This window comes from Choloepus didactylus, chromosome 16 (assembly GCF_015220235.1).
Source record: "Choloepus didactylus isolate mChoDid1 chromosome 16, mChoDid1.pri, whole genome shotgun sequence".
In the NCBI taxonomy this organism is placed as follows: Eukaryota; Metazoa; Chordata; class Mammalia; order Pilosa; family Megalonychidae; genus Choloepus; species Choloepus didactylus.
In genome coordinates this window covers 66261847-66289135 of record NC_051322.1, presented here as the reverse complement: position 1 = coordinate 66289135, position 27289 = coordinate 66261847, and the positions used below count along the sequence as shown (strand labels likewise).

General features: G+C 40.8%; 1 protein-coding gene across 12 annotated transcripts in view; it reads left to right on the top strand.

Annotated features, from left to right (window-relative positions):
- Positions 1 to 27289, top strand: part of L3MBTL4 (L3MBTL histone methyl-lysine binding protein 4) — a 433696-nt gene that overhangs the window by 176687 nt on the left and 229720 nt on the right. For all 12 annotated transcript variants that reach the window (XR_005212158.1, XM_037805559.1, XM_037805558.1 and 9 more), the window contains 2 exons: positions 7655 to 7740; positions 9690 to 9800. Coding sequence is in view for 11 of the 12 variants with exons in the window: in XM_037805559.1 (XP_037661487.1) it covers positions 7655 to 7740; positions 9690 to 9800 (197 nt within the window). In the remaining variant the exon portion in view is untranslated. The remainder of the gene's footprint in view (positions 1 to 7654; positions 7741 to 9689; positions 9801 to 27289) is intronic.

The window sequence follows — 27289 nt, the reverse complement described above, 5'->3', positions numbered from 1 at the left end:
CTCCCCTTATTTTCCACTGGCATTCTTACTTCATAAATCTCTTATTTTTTTAAGGATGTTAATTAGGGATTTTTTGTTTTTTAAACTTTTTGATTTAGATCTTATGCTCCCTATAATATCTCTGTTTTCGCAGTGTTCCTATTTGTTGTTATTGTTTTGCTTGTTTATTGTTGTATCTGTTTACTGTGGTCTTCAAATCTCTGGTGCGTGTTAGTTGTCCTTTCATTTTTAAGAATAAGGTTGAAAGCCGAGTAAAACCTCTAGGTGCCTTGATGGAGTTTGTCAGCTTGTAGCTCTGTAGGGTGTTCGAGAGGGGAGCTAGGGAGCTTTATTTGGACACCTGCAAATGCCAACATAAGAAGCACTGCTGGTCCATTTCCACAGGAAAGTGTCATCTGTTTTGACTGGGGTGTGGGGGTGTGGTGGGGTGTTGAGGGCTGGGGAGGGTCTGCCAGCTCCCTGAGATCCAGGTGGTGGAGGCGGGAGGGTCACTGTTCTGTGAGTAGCTTGGCCAGTGCTTGAGACCCCACAGTCTAACTTCTCTGTTTCGTTCTTTCCAGAGATTAAAACTCCAGCCTTTGCCTAAGGTGGGGGGGTAGTGGCCTCTGGTGGATCTCATTTTCTCTATCAGGACTTTAAAACAGTCATCTGTTTTCAGCACCACACTGCTGTCCACCTTCAGCACCACACTGCTGTCCACCTTCAGAAGTACCTGGTGCCTGCAATTCCCGAAGCTTTCCAGGATTCTGTAACATACACGAGCTTGCTTCTTATGGCCTCTCCTTTAACAGGTTTATGTTTTAGCTTTCTCAAGTCTATGTCGCTCTTCATTCATTTATTTGCTTTTCAAGTTTCCAGGAATTTTTGTTGACATTTCTCATTGCTGTTGGCTTTTTTCCTGTTCTTGTTGCGGCTTTACTTCCTCTTACTATTTGTTTTTTATTTTTTATTTTATGTGTAAACAAGATTTATTTGCACTGTTTTTCAAGGCAGAGTTTTTCGCTTGGTTGCTGTCTGTTTCGCCTTCCACTCAGGCTAGATCTCCCCCAAGGTAATCCACGGTAGCCAGCAGCTAGCACGTACCCCTCATGTTGTCACCGTGAGCCAGCTGCTGGTCAGAGCACCCTGAGGAGCTGCGCCTCAGCATGTGGCATGGGGCACGGCCCCTTATGCTTGGGATCGTTCTGCTCCAGGCAGTCATTCCAGGACTTGAGCCCCTCCAGGCCCTTGAAAGTCTTTCCTTCCAGACTGAGAATGGAAAGAGAACTGAAGATTGCACATGGGAGGGTTTTAGGGACCAAACTTGGAAGTAGCTTATTAACATCATTTCTATGCACATTCATTGGCCAGAACTCAGTTCGTCACTGCCATCTAATTGCGTAGGAATCTGGGAAAGGTAGTTCAGCCATTTGCTCAGGAGGAAAAGGAAAACAGTGAACTTTTAGCCATTCTTTAGCTGTACATATTTTTCTAATTCCTGTACAATTGCATATGCATGCACACATACACTCCTGTGTTCATGAACCCATATCATTTTTTATCTTTGTGCTTTAAAATGGTATTATATACATATTTCTGCATCTTTTTTTATGTTGCTCAAATCTCTTCCAACTCATTTTGTGTATTTCTGATCCTTTCTTTTTAATGGCTCCATAATATTCCAACATTTTCTCTGTTGATAAGCATTCACTTTAAAAAATTCCCTTATTGATATTCTGCATTTTGGTGATATTTAGAAGAGAGTAGAGTGAAAAATATATGTTCATTCCTACATTTTTAAACTGGAAGTCTAGTTTTCAAGTTTGTTGTGACTAAATCCTGAAAGAAAGTTTATTTTCAGAGAATGAAATTATAATGATTGATAAGTTTGGAGGCAACGAAGCATACTTTTAGGAATAACACAACTGGTTTTTCTAGATTCTCTTGAGTCACCATTTGGCTGCACATACTTAGTAAAAAGTCTAGATGTTTGGTGAACACATAGAAATATCTATTTTAGAAAATTAATGTTTTGCTATCTAAGAACCACTTAAATTTATTTTTTAATCTCTTTGCAAAAGTAGAATTTCAGTAGTAAGATCTGTATAAGTAAATCTCATATTTAATTGCAACGCTAACCATTAATCTTTTTGTCATAAAAGAATTATTAAATTTTAAAAGGCATTATGCTATTTCCAATAGATGGAGTCTATTGGCATAGGGAAGATGAGTCCAGACAAAAATAAAAGTTACTAATTAATTAATAGAAATTATGTTAGTTGATTCCCTACTGAATGTGAGGCACAGCTGGAAGCTGAGGTTCTAACAAGGCACAATAAAGAGTTAATCAGCCCATGAGGATATTTAAATCAGCCATAGAACATTGCTTAATGGAATATTATATAGTAAAGGAAACAGGAAAAAAAATGAGAGAAAAATAACCAGTGTCTTTTCCTATTATGGTAAGTGTTAAACAGAATCCAAGAAACACAGGCTGATCACCCTCTCCTGAGGGCCCTATTGGACACCCTGGGAGCCATGGCCTTTTTGATGACAGCTCTGTCGGGAGCTTAGCCCATGTAGCACATACATTATTTTATAGTGATTTCACGAAACGAAAAGAGTTTATTTCCTTACATTGTCTATCCCGAATAGCCTTCATCTCAGCCATATATTGAGCAAAAAATTACAGAATGAGCTCTTTGCCAAGTACCTATGGTACTGATATTCTGTACTGTGGGCTGAAGTGTTCTCCAGGGGCTTTAGGATCTGATGATCATGTAACAAATCTGACACCCTATTATAAATCTTAGGGAGGCTAACTTGTGTTTTCTTGCAAGAAAGGATATTTTAAGTTTAATTATGATGAGCTGAATGTGAGCCCAGGACTTCCAGCATCTAAAGTACCCAAAGTGTGAGATCAGGTGCAGTATGTTTCTTAAAAAACAAAATGGAGTGAACCCAGCTTAGGCTTAATAGTGGTTGAGATGTCTGACTGTCTTCGTGGCTCGTATTTCTTTAGTCTTGCAGGAAACAGTATACCACTGTCTAACCTAAGATAATTGGTGGTCATGGGTGCCATGGAACTGCTCATAAAGAGCCTCTTTTTATATGCAGAACCTGCTGGGAGGAGGGGAAGCACACAGCCAATGATCGCCTTCCTCAGCTCAATCTCTTGACAGTGGAAGGTCTGGATATTTGGATGCATCACTGCCCTGCCTTGTGAAAGAGCTGCCTGAAGCATAGAAACCAATAAGTGGTCTCTGAGGGGCTTTCTTAGAAAATCCAAGCTCTTAAGATGATGGCAGAACACCAGTCAGGGCTCGACAGGCAAGCGTTGTAGACAAATCGTGCCTCCGCTGATGCTTTAGCTTAAGGCCCGGCCGCCCATAGTGCCCTCAGCAACCCCCAAAGCAGCAATTTAGAAGTTTCTATTTCTATAAATTACAAGTCAGATCTGGGCTTTCACTTTGACTTCATTGTTAGCTGTCTTGTCTTGGGCAAGTCCTGTAAACTGCCAGGTCTTATTTTCCTCATCAGTAAAATGAGAGTTTAGATGAATTGGCCTTGTAATTCAACCCAGCATGGATGTCTATGATCAATACTCTGATTGAATCTTCTCCACAGTAAGACTTTCAGCAGATCCTTTATTATTTCTGGTTTTTAAATGGGACTAATGATCCATTATTTAAAAGCTGGAACCCCTACAGTTCTTGGTTCCTGAATTGGCCACTGATATAATTATGGTAATCATACTTCTCTAGGTTCCATGGGACAGATTACATTACCCAGGCCAGCAGTCAGAGTCTTAAGGACATCTGCTCTTTGTTCATGAGCACTTTCTTTAGAAAGAATGTTCCAATGGTAAAATTATGTTTTTGCTTAGGCTATTGTGCCAGGAGGAAAAATAATCAAGGAGACCATTATAAGAAAACTCTGTGACAAATCTCACACTTGCACTGGCCTTACCTGTCTTATGTGGAACAAGTAATTGATGTGAATTTCACCCTTGGCCTTATGCAGATGCCACAGGTCAGATGACCCTCTTTTGGGGTCTTCAGCTCTGCAGTCCCCCTGGGAGTCTCAGCCAGTGCAGATACACCAGCATCTCCTGTTCCAGTGGACTTCTGATAGCAACACACCAGCAGGCAGACAACTTTATGTGAGAATTCCATTTGGTATTTTGATACTAGACCAGTGTCATTTTGGCTCCTATCCCTGTCATTTTTGGCCACCACAATATTAAATGCCAACTTCTCAGGAGTAAATTTAATTTCATTCAACAAATATTCACCAAATATATTTATTGAGTGCCAACTATGTGCGAGGCACTGTTCTATACTCTGAGGATATAGCAGGGGTTAAGTGTATGGGTAACCGAGACAGACTTAATTGTTCAAGTCCCATTTCTCCTACTTCCTGTCTGTGTAACTGGGCAAGCTGCTCAAGCTCTAGAAGGTGAGGATAGAAAGGGGAACCTCACCGGTATGAGTGAGGACTCAGTGGCTTCACGTACCTGCAGTACTTGGCACAGTGCTCACCAATACATGGACGCCAGGGAAAGGCAAGTGAGGAGGGTAAAGGCTGCTGTTGTCCCACGGGTGCTCCCACACAGTCTCTTATTGTTCAAGTAAGAATTTCAATTTTTAAAAAAGCTTCTTTCTTGGAGTGGCCACCCAGCTGTGTGAACGGACCTGCTCCCTGCCCCTTCCTCTGCCACCCCACTTCTGGTCTCCCAAGGTCTGCCAGGACTCAGGGCAGGGCCAGGAAGGAGAAGGTGGAGGTCAGGGCCTTTTGCCAGCCTCCCAAGCCATGAGGCCTTCTTCTGTGCCCTGTGTTCATGGGTCATTCATGGTTTCTTTTTCTGCACAGGCTAGCTCATTTCTGGAGGCAAATGCTGCTTAAGAACAATAGAGAGCACTCACAGCCTTTTATTTTCCTTGTCTATCATGGAAACAGGGTAAAGGAGAATGCCACTGGTAACAGCATGCCAGGCTCTTTCAAGAGGCTGGAGAAGGAGTAGCCACTGCCCCTCTGACTCACCTCACTTCCTTCCTCCACTCACTGCATCTTGGTCTGTTTCCCACCACTCCACTGAAACCTTGGTCAGGCCCCAGGTGAGGGACCCAGAACAGGGAGCAGGGGCCCTGTGGTGAAGGAGGGAGAATGCACATAGTTGAAAAGCCAGGCCAAAATGCAGAGAGTCAAGGAACAAGTCTGGATAACTTATGAAAGTAGGATCTATAAAAGTAAAGTGTAAGTGTCAGCACTAATTATTGACAGGTGTCAGGATTAATTAAGTGCCAGAAATTATTATTGAAACATAAAGTATGCAACAGCCCTTTAGGAAAGGACAGAAAGTCAAGGAAACCCCAAGTATGCTTTTAAAAAAATCCAGCTTGAAACATGTTTACACAAGTTAGAGATAACATACCAGTTATGAAAGTAAATGTAAATGATTTTAAAAATCCGCTTAGAAGGTGTTTAAAATATATATGTCCAAAACAAAATAAACAAAAGGAGGTAAAAAGATGGGCAACTCCCCCCTACGTGAGACCCAACTCCCAGGGGTGTAAATCTCCCTGGCAACGCAGAGTATGACTTCCGGGAATGAATGTGGACCCGGCATCGTGGGACTGAGAGTATCTTCTTGACCAAAAGGGGGATGCAAAATGAGACGAAATGGTTTCAGTGGCTGAGAGATTCCAAATGGAGTCGAGAGGTCACTCTGGTGGACATTCTTATGCACTATATAGATAACATCTCTTAGGCTTTAAGGTATTGGAATAGCTTTAAGTAAATAGCTGAAACTACCAAACTCCAACCTAGCAGTCTGGACTCCTGAAGACAATTATACAATAATGTAGATTACAAGGGGTGACAGTGTGATTGTGAAGACCTTGTGGATCACACCCCCCTTTATCTAGTGTATGGATGAGTGGAGGAATGGGGATAAAAACTAAAGGACAAATGGGGTGGGATGGGGGGGATGCTTTGGGTGTTTTTTTTCACTTTTATTTTTTATTCTTGTTCTGGTTCTTTCTGATGTAAGGAAAATGTTCAGAGATAGATTGTGGTGATGAACGCATAACTATGTTATCATACTGTGGACAGTGGATTGTGTATCATGGATGATTGTATGGTGTGTGAATGTATTTCAGTAAAACTGAATTTAATAAAAAAAAAGTTAAAAAGATGGGCAAAATTTTATCTGAAAAAAGAGAAACAGGAAATGATAGGGTGGCAGTGTACATTTTAGTAAAAGAACGACTTTAGGCAAAATGCGATAAATGTGCCTGCAAGGGAAATTTTCTTTATATTAAATAAAAACTGTAATTCATAGTGAAAATTGTATGCACTTTTGTGTGATGAGCAATGTAACATGAAAACATGAAGCAAAATACCCCATGGTCCAACAGTTCTACTCCTGGATGTATCCCAACAGAGGTGTATACTTCTGGTCACCAAAAAGAATGTACTAGAATGTTCATAGCAGCACTTTTGACAATAGCTAAAAAATAGAAGCTACCAAAATGTCCATCATCAGTAGAATGGACAATTGTGAGATAGTCGCATGATGGAGTACTATACAGCAATGAAAATGAACATCCCACACACAACAGTCTACGTGAGCTTCATGGCCATAATGCTGAGTAAAAGGTGCCCAGGACTAGGGAGGACAGCTGTGCAGTTCCATTTATATAAAGACAAAACAGTGGGCCAAACGGGTCTTGGCTGCGAGAAGCCAAGAGAGGGGAGTGGGGCAGTGACTGGAAATAAGCTTCACACGGAGGTGTTCTGGGGTTTTGTAAGTGTTCTGGTTTTGATTTGGGTTCTGATTGCATAGGTATGTTAATATTGTGAACAGTTTTCAAGCTGCCTGCTTGATTTGTGCACTTTTCTTTAAATATATTTTATTTTAGTAAAAAGTTTATGAAGCAAAAATTAGCAGAAATACTGGAGAATTGTACAGAAAAATAATTACTTAAGGGACTTTAGCATACTGTGTCTTTTTGCCTTATTAAAAAAGTAAATAGATTATGAATGATAGTTATTTAGATTGAAATAATGCATATTGATATCGTACCTTAAAACCAGAATGTGTATTTATATATATTTTAAATTTTGAATTGTTGGTCCTACATTGCACCGAAAAGAAATCCTGAAATCCCAAAGGCAGGCATTGCACAGACCAGATGACTTTCTAAAACAATAATGTGATAACTACAAAAATTAGCTACTTGGAATATCTCTTAAATAACTAACTGGCCAATAATTAATCAAGATAACAATTAGAGATTATAGTCATAATTGTTTCTTAGAAAATAAAAGTGAGCAAAGTAAATATTTTGTAAAAGATTGTCCAGATGTCTAAAGCTGCATTCAGTGGCAGCAATAGCAAGTTCCTGGTCTTAAATGGTTTTATTATTTAAAATAAAATAAAAAATTAATTGTGTTTACAATTCAAGTTGGGAAAACAGGTATAAAACCAACCTAAGGGAAGTAGGATGAAGGAGGAAATAAGAGTAAAAGCAGCAAACAAATAACTAGAGAAGGAAAAAGAAATCAGCAGAACTGATGAATAAATCTTAAGTACTTTTTTCCTTATAAGGAATATGGGAATAAGAATATCTATCAATGAATAATCTTTTGATATTTATATTTTTGCTTTCAGGATATCCTGATCCAGAAAATTTTTCCTGGACAGAATATCTGGAAGCCACTCAAACAAATGCAGTTCCTGCCCAAGGTTTCGCAATGGTAAGTCTTGTATAGGTATGCTCTCAAATTTTCAGAATGTCTGTGCTTAGTCGTGCCTTCATCTGGCAATTTTAAATTTTTCTAGCTTTTTCTTTTACATGGCATCTACATAATCAAATTTTTTTTTTTTTGGTTTTAGTTTTTTAAAAAAGTAGGTGACTAGATTTTGCTATTGTTCCTGTGTAAAAATGTAGATGATTTCCCTCATTGAAAATCTTAGTAATGTCTGCACCAGAGGCTCTATTGACAGCACCTAATAAACCGTTAAATATGATTAGAATACCAGTTTTTACAGTTCAAATTTGTACTTATATATTTATTCCAGGGTTGAACTAAGTATAAATGAATTTATAAGGGAGAGTACATAGATAATTAAATAGAGATATTTTTGTTCTAAGTCAATGATTTTCAAACTCCGTTCCCTTTCCTCTCTTAATTGTGTCCTCCAGACTCCCTGATTCAACTTTAATCAGAATTTCACATACTGGGTTTCTACAATATGATTTCATTTGGTGAATGTTTTCTAGGATCAAAAAAGGATTTGAAACAAAATCCTGTTAAAAAAACAATTGACTGTAATAGGCTGGGTTTGGAGAAAGGGGACTGATCAAATTAAGGATGCCAGAAGTATGGACTGCTCAAAGGGTTTTAAGAATTGTAAAACTCAGTAAGCAAAAATACTACCTACTTGTGGTCTCTTGCTTTCTTTCAAAATTTCATTTTACTTTTCTGAGATGAAAATTAACAGAAAATAAAATTACAAAAATCTCTGGCTAAAAAGGTAACTTCTGTACCCTGTCATAGGGTTATGATGGATTCAGCCCCAGTCACATATCTTTGGCATCTACAGCACTTAATCTAGTGCCCTTGTTGTTCAGGACAATGATCTTGGGGAGAAGGAAAGACTCTCAGGTATTAGAGACCTCATTATAGTCAGCACACTCCACTTAGTAGAGCAAAACACTCTGAGAATGTATTTTAGAGAAAATGTATCCACACAGGCTGGGAAGAAGCATGCTGTGTATTGGAGAAAGATTTGACAGTTTATTACTCACATATTATGAGGGTTTTTTTTTTTCTGTTGTAACTTCCTGACTTGAGGAACACTTTGGTTTCTAGTAAAGTCAGTTGAACACTTTTAGGTGTAATAGATTTCTAAGTGAAACTTTTTGCCAACTTATAAACACAGTCAGAATTGCCTTTTGCCTTTGATTTTTGAAATTCGACTGTCCTTAGTTTCAAGATTTGGTGAGTCACAGCTTAATTTTTCTCTCTCCATTTTCTTTATTGTTTCCTGTTTGTCAGTCTTTATAGCCTTTTGGATCCCAGAATTTTAAGAGTTGGAAGAAACCTCACATTAATACAATTCAACACTCATTACAGATGAAATGACAAAAACATGGGTTATAGCTTTTTTATTATTATGACTTGATTTTAAAGCATTTTAAACATTTTACATTTTAGCAGTTGAAATTCTGCAGCTTTTATCTAAGTATATTTTAAGGTTTAGATTTATAAAGGATTGTGTTTACCCTTTCTAATTATTTGTTAAATAATCTTGCCTTCTGGGTCATATACTCCAAAACTGTGCAGTGAGAATAGTCAATAGTTTCTTGATTTATAAGGTTAACTTCAGAAAAAAAAAATTTAAAATCCAACCTAATAGATAACAATAATAAGATCTTTTTTGGATCTTGTTGTGATAATTAATGAATTTATTATTTAATCTTTGTCTTTTTAGTTACCTTTAAATTGAACAAAAATATCTTTCTTCTCTCATGGGTTTTTTGAAACTGAATAAAGTAATGTGCTTAAAGTCCTTTGTACTCTTAAAATTAAATTCCAGTTATATTAAAGATCTAAATGTAAAAACTAAAACAATAATATTCTAGAAAAAATTTAGAAGAATGTCTGAATTGTTGAGTTTTGCATAAATTGTAATATTACAGCGGCTGCCTCATGGTTTTCTGCCAAATATGAAACTTGAAGTCGTGGATAAGCGAAATCCCAGGTTAATTCGTGTTGCTACCATTGTAGATGCTGATGACCAAAGAGTAAAGGTAACTGTTTTAGATTATTACATTATTATTATTGACAATTTCCCCCACGTTTCCTGTTTCACCTATCCCTGTCCCCTTTACTGTCTTCGATTTTGTACAATAGCTTTCTGGGGGGGAAAAAACGACAACCATTCTGGATCTGGCCTTGAAGGTTGACCTTGGCTAAAATGGGACTAGGAATAATAGCATCCTTAAGGCAGATGGTGCAACCCTCACATGAGGCTGGCTATAGAGGCCCTGATTTCTTGGCACAGTAGAAAAGAAAACTCCATCTGACTTCGTTTCTAGCCCTATGTCTTTAGGCTGAGAGATACCCGGTTTATGTATATGTGAAGTGGGAAATCTATAATTAGGCATGACTGAATTTGAGAAGGATCCTGTTGCATTTTGCATTTTTATTTGGATTTTCTGTTTAGACAGTCACTGTAACTTTTTTTTAAGCTCTTTTGTTTTTTGAGTTGGCATTATCAGATTTTTCTTGAAATTGTTGTTATTAAACACTTTACCAAGAACAACTCAGTCTTTGTTTTCTGATTTTCCTTGTCAGAGAAAGAAAAATTAAAAACACTGTAATCACTGTAGCTAAAACAGAAGGTTGGATTTTGAAGTAAAGATTTGATTATCTGTACTCTCCTGGTTGATGACACCTGATTTTCCTTTTAAATGGCACATCTTCAGAATGAAATTTTTTTAAATACAGAGAGCCCAGCACATCTGTGGAATTCATTAAACCATTTGTGACATTTGACAGTTCAAAAATTATTTTCCACCCACGCATTTTATTTTCATATATTCAAAAAATTGAAGTCAACTTAATTTTATTAGGCACTGACCAGAGAGATGCATGTATGTTTGATTTAAAGTTTGATATGACTTGAAAGGAATCTTATTTGCTACATCACTAAATTGAAAACAAGTGCTAATTCATCTCATCAAGAATAAGCAGTACATACATACATTTTAGTGAAATTTAGAAATGAGTGTCTGGCAGGCTGCAGTTTATCAGAAGCAAATACTGGAAATGTCCTTTCATACCTCTGACAAAGGAAAATAATAACTGCTAAACGCTACTTGGGAATAATATGTTATGGTTATTTTCTTCCTTATACTCTGCTACTGATGTTTTATTTTAAATTTAATTTTTAGCATTTTGCCTGAAATTATTTGTGACTTTTTACTTTTTACTCTTATGGCACTTACTCTGGAAGTAACATTTAGATATCAGAATTACTTTGCAAATTCAATCATTTTGTCATTAACTTTCAGTATAAAATTATTATTGCATTTCTAGGAAAAACTCAATCATAATGGTACTTCAGAGATTATTGAGAATTTTAATTGAGAGACTATTTTCTTGTGGTTCATAAGGTACCTACTATAGTATCCAATTGAACATTTGTTGCCAGCTTAGTTTGTTAATATATCAGACTAGCCTATTCCCTTGAAATATCATTTGAAAAACTTGAGCTCCTAAGGTGAATTTATCACATTTATTACTCACCATCTCAGCATTGATATTTTTGACTCTCTAATAAGCATTTAGCTGATCCTTGCAGACAACTATTCCCTGTGTCTTCTCTTTATTCCTTTTTGTCTTTGGTAGTTGCTTTGTCCTTTAAGAGTTGAAAAGTATCTGGCACCTGTGAAAGGATTAGAATCATAATGGTTATTTCTGTGGTTATGGGCATAGTGGGTTTCATTAAATTAGAAAGCACACCCTTTAGGATTTTAGGGCTAAATTAAGATGTGCTTATGCAAGTGACACTCTGTACCCTGTGAAATGGTGTTTTATAAAATGTGAAATGAATTTCTTCCAATCTGTCAGTCTTGGAATGAACATAACAAGCATTTCAGGGCTTGTGTAACACTGAGGTCTTGCAAACAGCCTCCTACCTCTGCACCCCACTTCTGGGAGATCCTGCCGAGGGCTCTCTGCTCGCCATCCTCTTCCAGCCAGGCCCGCAACTGGCAAAACAGTTTTTCTGCCCCATGAGGTGGAGAGGAAAAGATTGTGGGCCAGCAGTTTTCTGAACAGAAACAAACTATGGAGAAGAATCAGAAGTAGTAGCTCAAATTATATTTATCATTGTCCCAAGGGAAAAAAAGGACAGTGGAAATGTGTCAGGTTTTTCTGTGAGTTCTTGTTTAAAGAGATTGACTGTAGTGGATGGAGGCAATCTTTGCCAATTGAGAAAGCAGTGGCAGCTTTCTTGATTTCCTCTTTTCCGGCACATTCCTCCCTTCTTCTATTCCTCGCTGTGTTCTGTAATTTTCTCTTAAAGTCTTCATCCTTCAAAGACTATCCTTACCGCTGACTCAAGGTAGATGCTTACTATATGTGTGAAGAAATGAATGGAGTGAAGGAATGAATGGAGTGAATGAATGAAGGAGTGAATGACATTAGCTATTCTTTGGGATCCTATTATTTGAATGTGTATGAAATTATTGTGTTTTCCAAAATAACTCTTCCCTCATTTTTAACTTCTTTCCTGATTACTCTTCCACTGGAAATCTAATTCAACATAATGTCCTGGAAAGCTCCGTAAGATACGATTGATCTGGTTTCGAATCCCAGCTCTGACTCTTATTAACCTTTGTGACAGAGAAGTTCAACTTATCTGAACTTTCCCTCACTGTGAACTGATGGGATTAATAAGACCTACCTGGTAGGCTTGTGAAAATTAAATGAAGTAATGTACAGTGTCTGGCTCTTTCTAGAGGTGTAAGCGGTAGCTGCTGCTGTGCTTGGTGAATGTGGACACCCCAGGCTGGTCCCGCTGGGGTATGGATATTCAGTGTTAACAGAGGGGCCTCGTGGAAGTAATTGTCCATGGTGGATGGACAAGGAACAGAACTTCACTCCTTGGTGAAAAAGCAGGGAGTTTGATTGGAATTCCCATGGGGAGAAGTTCATGTGAGAATGAGATAGTGCTCCACACTGGTTTGCCTGTGAGAGTAGTCAGCCTGTTCTAACTACAATATTGATGATGATGTAATAGCACTTAGTCCTTGCCAGATGCTGTTTTAAGGGCTTTACACCATTAATTTATCCTCACAGCAATAAATGTGTGGGATAGGCACTTGGCTAGACCCATTTTACAGGTGAGGGCCCCTTTTGTGCCCGAGCCCGCACTCCCTGCCCTTTCGGGAGGTCTGTGTGTGGTGCTGGCGTTCCTTCCTGGGACATGCAGATCCAGAGAAGGCTGGGTTTATTCCCTCCTGCCACTTCCCAAATATGCAGCTGCCTTATGTGCTTTATTCATTCTCTTTTTTATACCAGCTTTTTGAGATAAGTCACACGATAAAATTTAGTGGTTTTGAGAATAGTCACAAGAGTTATGCAACCATCACCACTACCTAAGATTAGAACATTTTCATCACCCCAAAAAAAGAAACCTTGTACCCCTAAGCAGTCATTCTTCATTCTCCATGCCCACCTCCCACCCTCCCACCATCCCTGGAAACCACTAAACTACTTTCTGTTCCTATGGATTTGCCTATTCTGGGCATTTCCTGGAAATGGAGTTATACGATACATAGTCTTTTGTGTCTGGCTTCTTTCATTTAGCTTAATATTTTCAAAGTTCATCCAGGTTGCAGCATGTATCAGAACTTCATTCCTTTTAATTTCTGAATAATATTCCATTGTATGTTTAAACCACATTTTGTTTGTCCATTCATCTGTTGATGGGCATGTGGGTTGTTTCCAAGTTTGGGCTATTGTGAATAATGCTGCTATGAACAGTTGTGGACAAGTTTTCATTTCTCTTGGGTATGTATTTAGGAGTGGAATTGCTGGGTTTAACCATATGAGGAACTGGCAAACTGTTTTCCAAAGTGGCTGCACCAGTTTTACATTCCCCCAGGTGGTGTGTGAGGGTTGCAATTTTTCCATGTCCTCGTCCACTTGTTATTTTCTGTCTTTTTAAATTTAGCTACTTAATGGGCCCTGTGTGCTTTAGATCCACTGCATCTGAGTTATGCTCTTTATCTGTAACCACTGATGAGACACTGGCCAAGAGAGGTGGGGAGGGGAGACTTGCTCAGAGATGACAGGAGTGGAGGCTGCGTAAGTGTTGGAAGTAATAGAAGTAAAAATTGTAGAGGAAGAAGACCCAGTTATGAAACATGTGCTTTGTTCCAGACATTTAGCTGGGTGTTTCACATATCACATCTTCACAATTCTTCTAGGTAGGTGTTATTTCTGTTTACAGCTGGCATGAAGAATTTAGGAAAATTGAGCAGTGTTCTTACCTTAGATCTTTCTAGCTCCAAAGCTAATGCTCTTTACTTTTTTGCAATCACTCATTAGCTGTGATAAGCCATTGGAATTAGCAACCATAAACCCTCAGCTTGGGGGTGGTAGTGGTGAGGGGAGCAGTGCGTGGCCTGGTTCAAAATATTCTATACTCTTGCTCTCATAAGTCTGCTTGTTCTAGTCAGAACAGATATGCTAATTTTCATAGTGAAAATATTAACTTGGCCATGCATGGTTCAAGTTTTTTCTTCACATGGCAGGGTTTTAAGATGCTTTTTTCCCCTTGTGTTGATTACTAGGTTTATTAATCACCATAGTTACTTTCTAATAAATATTCATGATGTATTCAGTATCTTGTTCAATTTATAGGTAACTATCATGGTTAATAATTATTCTTTCATTTGGTTGCACAGTGAACTCTGTTATATCTGAAAGCCATTACTGTCACCTTATCAGGAAATGTTCATTAAATTACAGCAGACTGATGGATCATCTTAGGAAGTTTAGACTTTCTTTGGAAAAAAATTGTAATCTCCTACAAATAAATATAAAGGGAGGACTTATTTGATAAATATTTGCTCTGTGGGAACTGTAGCTAAGCTGTGAAATGAATTATACATGAATTCCAGATAGATGTTCGGAAGTTCCACTAAATCATTAATAATTTGCATCTCTTCCACAAGCCTTTTCATATGTAATGCATTAGCAGGTGTGTTTGTGGCATCTCTGAATGATGCAAGAACATCATGGTCAGGAGAAGTTTTCAGGGTATGTTGTCTACTTATACTGCTAGAAACCATTTAAATTATAGGTCAGACCAATGAATTCAGAAGCTTTTGTTTGAAAAAACCTGCGGGTGGATAAGTGCAAAACCAAAGCCCAAACGTAAGTCAGTGAACGTGCACTTCAATCAAGGGTTGCCTGTGCTTCCAGGAAGTCACTTGACCCCAAAGGAGTCCTAGTTTAATTATCTGTCAGAAACGGAGAAGAGTCTGGAATAGATCACCACACTTGCCCGAGTTTCTAAGAGGGGTGCATTTCTGAAATACTGTATGAGGATAGAACAAGATACAGACATTGAATTGTGACTGTCCTGTGACCCAACCCCCTAATTAGTGGTGATTACAGGGCCACAGTGATTGACAGCTGCCTTCATTTGGGGAGGAAAGTGGGGCAATTTTCATAAGTAGTAGGACCAATGAATGAAAAGGTAATTTTTATAGTAGGTGAAACTGTAAATTATTGTCAGCTGTGATTTCCAGAAATGCTTATGCAGGAGAGTCCTCCAGCGCTGGGGCTGTGAGGCCACATCACCACGCAGACAGCATCCAGGATGGCTTGGGCACAGCACCCACAGCTGCTGTCATTGTGCTTCACACAGAGTTCCTTTGTGATCCTCGCAGCCACCCTGTGAGGAAACAGAGAGGTTAAGTAACATGCTCAAGGCCACACAGCTGGCAATGGTAGAGCTAGTGGGGAGCCGGGGGCCTGGCACCCTCAGCCCAGGGGTTGGCACCTTTCCTTGTAGAGGGTCAGATGGTAAATACTCCAGCCTCTGCGGGCCATACAGGCTGTGCCCAACTCCACAGCTCTGTTGTCGAGTGCGAAGTCAGCTATAAACAATGTAAATGAATGCATGTGCCTGTGTTCCAATAAAACTTTATTTAAGGACTCTGAAATTTGAATATCATATAATTTTCACTTCATGAAATATTCCCGTTTTGATTATTTTCAAACATTTAAAAACACAAAAACCATTTTTAGATTGTGGGACATACAGAAACAGGTGGACAGGTCCTGTTTGGCCCATGGGCTTTGGTTTTCCAATCTGTCTTAACACATACCCTATACTGATAAACTATGAGATGAATTTAGTAAATTATTACCTTTAGTATAAATTATTTTGTATCTTGGACTTATTTTTTTTCCTAATATTTGATTTTTGAACAAAACCACATCTGTATTTAATTTTTAATCTAGGTTCTCAACTTAAAAGGAATGTATTTTTCTCAAGTATGAATTGATTACCATGTGTTTCATTGGGTTTTCAGTGTGAATGTAGCCAAGTCCCCACATTATGCATAATCTTTCTTAAACATAGTAGGCTTATCTGGCCCTAGGCTAGTATTCTCCAATAACTGCAAGTAGAGACTTAACATTCACATTGTTATTGGAGACACTACATCCAGAACAGAAGCGTATGCCCATGAGCCTGGCAGCGAGGGCTTGCCCTGGCTATGAATCGGGTACCCCGCTCCTGTTCAGATAGCCTCGTCCCACTCGCTCTCACCTGCCTGGAGCTGCAGGATCTGATGGGATCCTGACATGGGATTGTTTGGTGAGAGACCTCAGCTTAGTCACGAGCTGGATAGGATGGCAAGAGATCACTTCACAGTTTTCTATGCAGAACCCTGTGTGTGTAGAAACTTCTTAAATAAAAGATGATGCTGTTGTAGCACTAGTTGTTCTTAGCCCCCATGCATTTCTTTGAGAGTCTGAGAAGTCTCTGTTTCGTCTGCTACAAATGCACATAAATTTGCACACAAGTAATGGATTGAATTTGTGTCACAAAGGTTCTTGGACCTTGAGCAAGGACCCCATTTTAGACTAACAACTCTTGAGTTAATAAAACAGTCCTCTCGTCACTTTGTTCAAGGCTTTACATTTACTCAAAAAGCGTGAGACCCCTGAGCTGTGATAATGAAGCCTCTCATTTCCCACACTTTGGGCCAGAGACTATGATACGGACTCCCTGTGCTCCTTCAGAGCAAACGAGGGCGTCTCTTGGCTTTTTCTTAGCTTTGGAGGAGACTGACAAATCCTCCACTGTTTTTCTGAACAGAAGTGTACTACTTCTGACCAGCTGCAGTTTTGACATCCCAAATGCCCTTACTAATACTGACACTTAACTAATTATGCTGAACATCATCTCCTTTTCTCACATCCTGCTTTACAGGCCCTCTATTTTTACCACTGGAAGAAAATCTATCAAAAATAAATAAGTGAACTTAACACCCTAGAACTTGGCGAGATGGTGAACATGTTTTTCCCCCTTGTTCCAAAATCTGTGTCATTTCTTGTGACATAAGAAAGGGTGATAGACTCAGGCGATGCTTCTTTGAGGAGAGAATGAGTAAATTCAGAGGCCAGATTAATTTATTTCCCAAATGTAGTTATATTATTTTCCTATTGCTTACGTAAAAAAAATTACCACAGACTTAGTGCTTAAAACAGCAGAAAATTTGTTATCTAATATTCCAGAGGTCAGAAGTCCTCAGTGGGTCTCAGTGGGCCAGAAGCCAGGTATCAGCAGGGCTGTGTTCCTTCTGGAGGCTCCAGGGGAGAGTCGTGTCCTTGCCTTTTCCAGCTTCTAGAGGCAGCTTCCTTGGCTTATGGCCCCTTCCTCTGTCTTCAAAGCCAGCAGCGTAGCATCTTCAAATCTCTCTCTGACTCTCCTGCCTCCCTCTTCTAAGGACCTTGTGATTACCTTGGGCCATCAGATAATTTGGGGTCAGCTGCCACCTCAATGTCCTCAAACACCTCTACTAAGTCCCTTTTGCCACCTAAGGTGACATATTCACTGGTTCCAGGGACTAGAATGTGGGCATCTTTGGGGGCCTATTACTCTGCCTTCCACATTTGTTTCAGATAATCTCTTAAGATTCAGTGACAAGGGGGAGAAGAGATGAAGCATGTGCTGTAACCAACAGTCTTGTTTGCTGGGCAACCCTATGGTGGAAGGAACCATTCCAGGAGCCGTGGTTCTTATGGATGAGGCTAAGACCCGGAAGCTGCCCTCATTCAAGTTGGGGAGTCACGATAGAACCCCAGTTAAATATAAGGGTGTGGCACAGACCATCAAGTGCTGTAAAGGTTCATTGTAAATGCAGCCAGCCTTGTAAGCAAAGGGGCAGGTGGCTGCTCAAGAAGAGTTTTCTCCTCTTAGGGAATGTATGTTACATGCTTGTTTTATTTGCATTTCCAAACACCAAATGCCTTTATTTACTATCATGTGGAGACAAAGGAGACTTGGGATTTGATTTGTTTTAATATGTGTCGTGTGTGTACATGTATGTATATACATATATACACACTCATTTATGTATGTTTTAATTGAGATGCCCTGTGCAGGCCTAAAAAGTTCTTTATTGCTATGCTTCTTTGGATGCAGAGAGTGGAGGAATCTAGGTTTTCTCCCCACCAGTGGCTGCAGCACCTAGCTAGACCTCGAGCAGAGGGAAGGAGCCATCAGGGCTTGGGCGTGAGAGGCGCAGCTCAAGCAGTCACTGCAGACCTTCTTTTTCTACCTTGGCTTCTTAGAGGCTTATTCCCTCAGGGGATGTGTGAGCTTGCTTTGATGACAGAACCAGCCCGGGGCTTTGGAAATAGTGGGACTGGGCAGCATGCACAGTGGCTGTCTTCCCCAGCCCAAGATCCTCTAAACCCAGAAGATGGATTTGAATTTTAGGCTTGTGGATCCAAACTGGAGGGAACAAATCAAAGTTGAACTGAGAATGGCATCCAGAGGTGCCAGCTGGTGGGGTGATTCGAGAGGTGGACCAGGCACGGGATATAATTATTATTGTTGTTTCTTCTGGTTTTCCTCTACCTCTCTGCTCCTGTTGAGGCATCTTGGTTGCCTTATCTGCTTTTCTTGACCTCTAAATGTTGGCATTGCCCAAGGCCTTGGTCCTTCTCCCTAGGCTGGTGGATCTCAAGCCTGACTGCATATTTTGATTACCCGGCAGGCATCGATAGTTGTGACGCTCCCCCAGGTGCATTTAATACACTTGCCTGGCTTGAGAAACCTCTGCTCTGTTCTCTGTCCCTGAGTGAGCTCATCCATTCTCTTGGCTTTCAGTGCCTTATATTTGCTAATAACTTTTAAAAATTTGTATCTATTACCATTATCTCTCCTAGAGCTCCTGAGTCAAATACTTAACTGTACTCAACATCTTTCTTGTGCTTCACAGGCTACCTAGTATGTACCAAACTGAACTCCTCAACACCACATACCCACAGCATCCTCGGCTTAATAAATGGCAGCCTTAGCCACCACATTGCTGAAACCAGAAACCTGGGAGCCATTCTTCAAACCTGCCCATCTCAGAACTACTACATATACTCACCTGTGATATTTCCAAATAACGTCCCCAGTTTCTCTAGCTCTGCACTACCACAGTTGCCTCCTGCCTGGCCTCCCTGCATCCGCTCCTGTTGAATCCATTCAGGGCAGAGTTGCCATTGTGCATGGTCTGCACCCGAAACCCTTCAGGGTTTTCCCATTGCATTGCAGCTCCTTCCATGTGCTCTTCCATGTCTTGCTTTATTCAGTCCCCACTTTCTTCTCCAGCCTGTCTTCTTCCAAATTGGTGGAATGAATGTAAACTTTGGAGAAAAATGGAAGAATATGAGGATTTGACCAGTGGCTTTTGACATAAGTTTTAACAACTTCTCTTTGTGTAAAGTGAATGGATCACGGTCCACACTTGTGAAAATACCATGCTCTTGTCTTAGAGAATTGGCTACATTCAACAGCTGTGTGGACAACTATTTCCTGGCATTCTTCGCTAAGTGGCAGTGCTTCAGAATTAATCGTAAGGTGCATCTTGATTTCAGGATTACTGAAATATGGTACAGAGGTGAGATGGAGGGTGGTCATGACAGAATCAGGGAAACAGTAATTTCTGTTTCATGTTCTATCAACAAAGTCTTGCTCTATAAGGTTAGCAGGTATGTTTTTGCTAATATGTAGTAGTGAGCTCAATTTTATATGAATGTACCAAATTCGTAAATGGACAGTGAAGTCCAAAGCAGTTATGGAGCTACCTGTAGATACTTCTAGGACCATTCAAAATCAAATGGTTTGTCATGGTATGCCAAGCCCCAACCAACAGTATTCCTGCAAACCCTAAAGAAAACCCATTGCTCTATCTAAGACTCTATGAAAGTTTTACTTATTAAATTTATTTTTCAGAAACTTAAAACCTCCCGATTGTTCCTATGCCAGAAAAGCCCTGAAACTTACAGGTACCAGTCTCTCCCAGAACATCAACCAGTTGTATTCCTCTACCCCAAAATGTTGACACCCCTTTCAACATGGAGAAGTTAGAATGTTCATTGCCCAGATACCCTGAAGATTGAGAGAATGATCAAATGAGAGGGAGGAGTTGTAACAGAGAAGTTAGGATTCAACGAATAATTGTGACTACTGAATCATTATACAGATATTTCTTTTTAGTTTCTAGTGTGTTAGAACAGTCAGAGGAAATACCTGAAACTGTGGAACTGTAACCCATACTATACTTTGAAATTTGCTTTATAACTGCTTGTCAAATGTGCTTTGTAATTTATCACTTTTCTGCATATGTATTTCACAATAAAAAATGTTTTTAAAAAATCAAATGGCTTGTATGTAGTCTGCCTTCAAAGATGATTGCATAAATAACCTTTGTGAAGCAGATGTCACCTTGCTTAGCCTAAGGGCAGGGAAGTGGGCACTTGCATGGCAGGTAAATCTCTTTCCAAGTGTGTTGTCTTTGTTCAATTTTTGAGTGGCACTCTGTCTTTTTTGAGTGCCGCTTTGTCATCCCTCACTTTGTTGGCAGTGTTGTTTTAACCCATTCTCACATAGTTGCCTATTTACGAATTTCTGAGTGAGCCAAATTTAATCCTCTGTCCAAAGAAAAACAAAGGCTGTTCTGTGAGGTCTGGCTTTTCGTTTATCTGCCCAACTGTCCAAGTGAATCCTAAGCCCATTCTTGTAATCCTACTCCATTTTACTGTCAGTTCATGTCCCCATCTCTAAGAAGTCTGAGAAGCACTTCTCCTCTGATGGCCTTGACTCTCATTCACAGAGAAAACAGAAGAAACTCAGGGTGAACTTGTTCTTCTTCCCAGGGCCAAATCTATTTTTCTCCCCATGTGTGAACTTAACACATGCCGAGTTCCCATTTATAGCAATGGGAGACTTATCCCTGCTCCTCTCTAAAGCAGCTGGCTATCCCTCACATGAGTTTAATTTTCATCAAATAGGATCTAATGTGTTATCATTAGATAACATACCTGTTTTGTTTTGCTTTGCTTGTGGTTTAAGTGTAAGCTAGTATAGGGAACACTTTTCTCACTTGATTACAGGTACTCTCTTGTATCCCCAGTGCCAGTAAAACAGTCTCTGGCATTTCATGGGTGCTCAATCAATATTTGATGAATGGATGAATGCGTGTTGAGTTGTAAATTAAAATGTACTGATAGGTTGTTTACTGGCAGTAAATTATCTATTAAGGATGACTTATTACTTATGCAAAACAAATGTGCATTACCCCTTGACATTAACTAGATGCTTCCTACATATTCCTTTACAGAAGAGTAGCTATTTATAACACCACATAGAAAATTGGATTAATTGGTGCTTCTGTATTATTAAAATACTTTCCATAAGCAGTATGCTCATGCCAAGCATGGCTAAGAATTATATATAATTATATAATTATAATTATGTAATGTTTGAATTGTTTCATCGTATAGGATGCTTTCTCCCTGGGAATATTGACATAGTGAATCATAGCAGAGTTACAGCAATGTCGCAGAACCAGAGCCCGTTATGAGGCCATTATACTAATAACTTATGACAAACAGTGGGGCTGTGGAGCAGTAATGGATGCGTAATGGGTAATAAACGGTTGGAATTTTGAACACTAATGGTTGCTAGTGATTTTCTGATAATAATAACCTCCTCTTAAAATAATGTTGAAAACAGCCAGCAGCACGGATGTCCAGATTGCTTTGTGAGGGTGGCCCACTTCACTTGGCTTGTGCCTCTCCATCCAGAAACTCAAGTTGATCTCTCTGCTACCCAGCCCAAGAGGCAAGTTCTTCTTACAGCTTGTGCCCACAGTAACCCAGGCTCTGTCCTGGAGTGTGGTAGCGTGGGATTTGTTAATCAGTAGAAAACCTAAACCACCCCCCCCCAACACTGCACTATAGTGCTTAGTTGACTGCTGCCTTCAGCAAACCTGCAGCACAGACCTCTACGGACGTGGCCCATGCTGTCCCGTCCACCACGGCTTGCAGTCAACGAGGTTTCCTTGGTGGCTTCTGCTCCAGCTTCCCCCTGCCAGAGGCTTATCCATTGCTCTCCTGCTGGCACGTGCCAGCCTGGGAACCCTCCTGAAGCCCTTTGGCTACCCTCGAGCCCCTGAGTGTTGCCGTGAGAGCCAGAGGCACGAGTTGTTCTCATCATCATTTATAATTCGTCTGTCACTGTCTGCAGTCCACTGGATGCTAGAACAGTGCCTGCCCTCTGTTCAAGCTCATTTTAGTGTTTCCGTTTCACTTGCCTCCAAAGGGCACATTACTGCAGTATAAGGCCTAGGGCTCACCCTCTGGTCCCGTGCCCGCCCTTGTCCTTCAGATTCCCTTCTGCTTGGGCTTTGGATAGTGTGGCTGGAACCTCCCTGTGGTCTAGCAGGTTCTCCCCATCTCAGGACCAAACCACCCAGGTGTGCAGGTAGTGCAACCAGACCATCTAGCGGTGCCAGCCAGTAGAACAAGGATGGACAGGTTCCCTCTGCTCTCTCCAGTGCATTAACCACGCACCACACCTGGCTGTTGAACACGTGGAATGTGGCTGGTGTGACTGGGGAACTGCATGTTTAGTGTCAAGTCTAATTCATTTAAATTGAAATGGCGTCATGTGGCAGTGGCTGTTGGTGCAGCTCTGGGGCTTGCGTCGGCAGGTTGGCGAGGCCATGAGCTGCCCCCAGGAAGCTGATGCTTTGTTGGAATTGGGATTATGTGTGATTGATCCTTTGTCTCTCTGACCACTGCTGTCTAAGGTCAGGTGCCTGCTGTTTCTTTACTATGAATATCACAAATATAAAAGCTTGGACAGATTTTTTTGCTCCTTTGGGAGTCAAAAATATAATTTGGATGAGAGGAGGACCAGTTAAACACTAGTTACAATTGATAATTACTCAGTGATTCATTTTCCATCTTGAAAAATGTCTAAATATTTAAATTGACCTTTCTATTCCTACCCTAAAATATATTTTTGGGATTGTGAATATCATAATAAATGGATACTGCCTTATCAGACTAAGAAAATAGGTCTGCAGCTCTGCAATTTTATAATTATTTTCCAGTTCAGCATGTGACCAGCCTATCACTGTCAAAATTTAAATTCCTGGTCAGTTAGACAGTGGGTATTGTGTCTGTTTCGAAAAGGCTGAGAGATCTTCATAGACTGCTTCTTACAAAGCATAGTCATTTCTTTTCAATACAGTATTTGACTGATTAGTAGAATTTTGGGATGTAGGCTTTTTTTGAAGTGGGAATGATTTTGCTGGAGGTCAAAACAAGTGAGCTGGAAGGGGGAAACAGAACAAGGAATATGTAAGAAAAAGACTCAACAGAAACTACCATTTTTAGACCCATGGTTATTCATTTCTTTAAAAATATTTATTCTGTAGCCCATGTTCAGAGTATGACATGAGATGTAGAAATAACGCAGAAGACTGTTAGACATGAAATCTCAATGAAGAGTGGAGTAAATGAAGTGTATTGAGACTAGCACAGAATTTCTGGGTTTTTGAAATTGTGTTTTAGCTTTCCCTGATAAACATCAGAAATCTTATTGCAAACAGGGAATAAATCAGATTAGCATTCAAGGAAATAAAACAGACAAATGGAGCTAAATTTCACTGCTTTATGAATGTTGAGTATGAGTGTTTGCAACCGAGGTAAGCTTTGGGGAAGGGATTATGTTTTCAAGTTGTGTTCTTCATATTTTCATTGAAAATGTGTCTATTAAGGATAACATGATTTTTCATCAGCAAGAAAATACCCGCAAAGAGGGACTGAAGAACGAGGAAAGCAATATTTAGATTAGCTTGAGGCTTCACAGTGGCATCCAGGAAGAGAGATGGGATGAAAAAAACAGGCGGAAGTAAGAGGCGCTGAGGATTGACGAGTCAAGAAGGTGAAAGGAGGTGCTGTCACCCCGGACCTGCTCGACCCACCTGCATTTGGGCTCCTGCCACCAGCATCTGGGTTACTTGCTTCAAACCCTGCTGAAGGTGGTGTCCCATGCCTGGTCGCCAGTGTGAGATGGATGACTTCTACAGCTGCACGGGAAGGCTGTGCTGGAAAGCAGGGCCACTGGAGTCAAGGTCATGCTTGGGACCAAGCCTGAGGCCTGGTCAACGCAGTCAAGATGGTTCCAGTGGGAGGGCGTTTGGTACTGGTGATTAACCATCACTGCTATTTTACCTGTGAGCTGTGCGGGGCCCTGCTTGGCTTTGCCTTTTATCCAGAACTTGGACTTTGAATGGGTTGCTCAAGATACGATTCTTTGTCAAGGCTCTTCTTTTGCAGCTCAGGGAAATTCAAGACTAACCCAGCGTATGCAGAAAAAAAAAGGGGGGGAGGGGAATTTACTGCCTCTCTTAAGTGGGAGGACTTGTGTAGACCTGGCTGCAAGCATAACTGCATCTAGGGCCTCACAAAGTGTTGTCAGGTCTTTCTCCTGCTTTCTTGCTCTTCTGCCCCATTTCTTTGGTCCCTTTCCCTCCAGATCTTTTTCCCTTTCTTGGTGTCTCTACTTAGCCCCAGGTCTTTCTCTGTCTCTGTATCCCAGCTCTTCTTTCCTCTTGAGGATGGGCTTTTTCCATTTAGCTGGGTGAAGCTTGCTGGCAGCTGCATCTTCGTGTGTCCCCAGAACCATGGCCCCAGGGTAGAAATCTGTAGCAGAAAGACTGGGGAGCAGGTGAATGAGGTCAAGAGCCACTCCTAGACCAGCGCTTGTGGCCAGGACTTGGGGTATTCTGACTGGACAGCCAGTCCTGATGGTGGTTTGGAATGGAATGGAGTCAGTCTCAGTGTAAGTACCTGGATCCCCCAAAGGAAGGCATTGGCCAGTCAGAAAATACATTACAGTCGCTGCAGCCAATCTCAGCCCTGTAGTTGGCAGTAGTCCCTGTCAGTCTCTAAATATTTAGGGTGAAGGTTTGAAGTCAGTGCCATTTCTCTGTCCCAGCTGGGGCACCATTGTGGTTACTCCCAAGAGGTAAACACCCAGGAAATTCAGGCTATGCATCGGGGTCTCTTAGTTCCTCTTTGAACATTTTTCATCCAAGAAGCTGAGTGGGGTTTTATGCTTAAAAGGCTTTGGACTTAGAAGGGTAATACCAGGCATTCTCTTTTTTATTTGTTTTTCTTTGCACCATAGAAAGAAATAGCTTTCATAATGATGTGACTTTTCTAGTGAACTTCTAGTGGGTTCAGGACTTGACCAGTGGAGTCATCAAGAAGTAGATATCTGTCTGCCTGTGAGCACTGGGTGCTGTAGTGAGTTACTGGGTGCTGTGTGGGATGGCAGTACAAGAGAAATGGGTAAGCCAGGGTTCTTGGGAGGACAGAATGGAGTGAGGGAGAAGTGGGGAGCAGGGGGGGTGGTTGTGTTGAATAAAGAAGACTGAGATGGTTGGGCACGGCAGGGTGAGGGTGTGGCAGCACACAGCCATGGCTTCTCATTTGCTGATCAGGAGCATCCACCAAAAACTGAATTCCATCATCTTCTGTGGGTCACTTTGCAAAGAGTACTCAAACAGGCTGTTTTGTTACTCCAGTAGGGAAACCCAGGCTTTATGGAATGGCTACTGAAGCCAATCAGGAAACAAGGGGCATCTGCCAAAATTAAACCCACCAGGGGCAAGGCTTGCCTGGGATCTTAAAAGTGTTTTCCCCTCTGCAACAAAACATTTTGACCTTAAAATAATGTATTTATGATAAAAATAAATTCCTACTGTTTTTCAACTGCAAAGATTTGGGGGGAGGCTTTTTCTGATTTTGCTGTTTACAGACATAGGCCAGGCTTGTTAACATGGTGGGGACCAGGGATTCCTAATCACCTGCATTCCGTGACATTTTTGCTACCTGGTTTCTTGTCTGTACCCCCAGTAAGGATGGAGTGCTGGGGGGCTTGCAGTTCAGGGTTCAGGACTGCAGCTCAGAGGGGGAAATGGAGAACTTTCTGTTAGGGGTTCTGGTCATGCTGGAATCATTGCGAATTAAGCCATCGTTTAGGCTGCACAATGCATGGGTTATAATTAAGTAGGCCACTTTCCACTGTGCTAACTTTTAAATTGGTAATAATTGTGATGCCTCCATTGTCGCTTTAACTGAAAAAAATATATTTTTAAAAGAAATGGCAACGATGACTATTGTGGTGGTATTTAGCAGCCTTCGTGGGCCATTCATTCCAAATATGGCATTCAGGCTTGTTCCCAGAGCCAATCAGGCTGCTGTGACCGTCACCCGCCCCCTTGGGGAGTGGGCTCATTCAGATTCCCTTTCTGAGTCACTTTACTTACTTGCATTATGGATATACACTTATTTCATGGCAGTATCGGCAGCTGTGTTGTTGAATTTCAATAGTGCATGAAGTTGATCACTCTGTATTGGTAATTTAACATTCACTGGTGCCTAACTAAAATCCTTAAAAGTTAAAACTACAGAATTTCTTTGACTTTCCATTTCTGTTGGAGGAGGATTTAAATATGTTCAAATCTTTTTTCCTCTCCTTATCTGAATTTGGAAAGCTTGACTGGAGGACATATAGTGGGGTTACTACATCTCTCCTCAGTCCCGCAAAACGTGCAGCAAGCCCTGCAAGCTCCAGCTGAGTTTTGTTATATATTAGCCAGAGTTGGAGGACTCATTTGTCCTTTTTATTCACTGATGAGCTTTTGGCCACCTGCCAGGAGGTAGGAGCTGTACTGAGTTTGTGCTGATCAAAGAGTATTTATAGAATGTTCAAGAGGGTGCCCTTATGCTTGCATGACTCAGTGTCCCCAGTCTGCCTCCCCTTCATCCACCAAAGCCAGAAAGAAGACCCAGGTACCCACTCCTCATCCTTCCCCATGTCGCCTGTCTTACCAATGCTTGCTCCCTTGACCTCACCAGTAGTCAGTGTGCCCTTTGTCTCTGAGATGTCCAAGCCACCTCTCCACTCTCCCCCTCCAGTCCCCAACTCTTTGTCCCGTGCACCCTGGAATTCAGAGTTGATCATCAGAAAATCCCCTCATCCCTTTTCTAGACAGTCTCTTCACTCTCTGCCCTGGACTGGGCCTGACTCTGCCCCAGGACTCTGCTGCTGCCTCGGGCTTCCAAAGGGGCCTCTGCAGGATCCAGAGGCGAGAGGATTGTCTACTTCACTCCTCATTGTTATTTC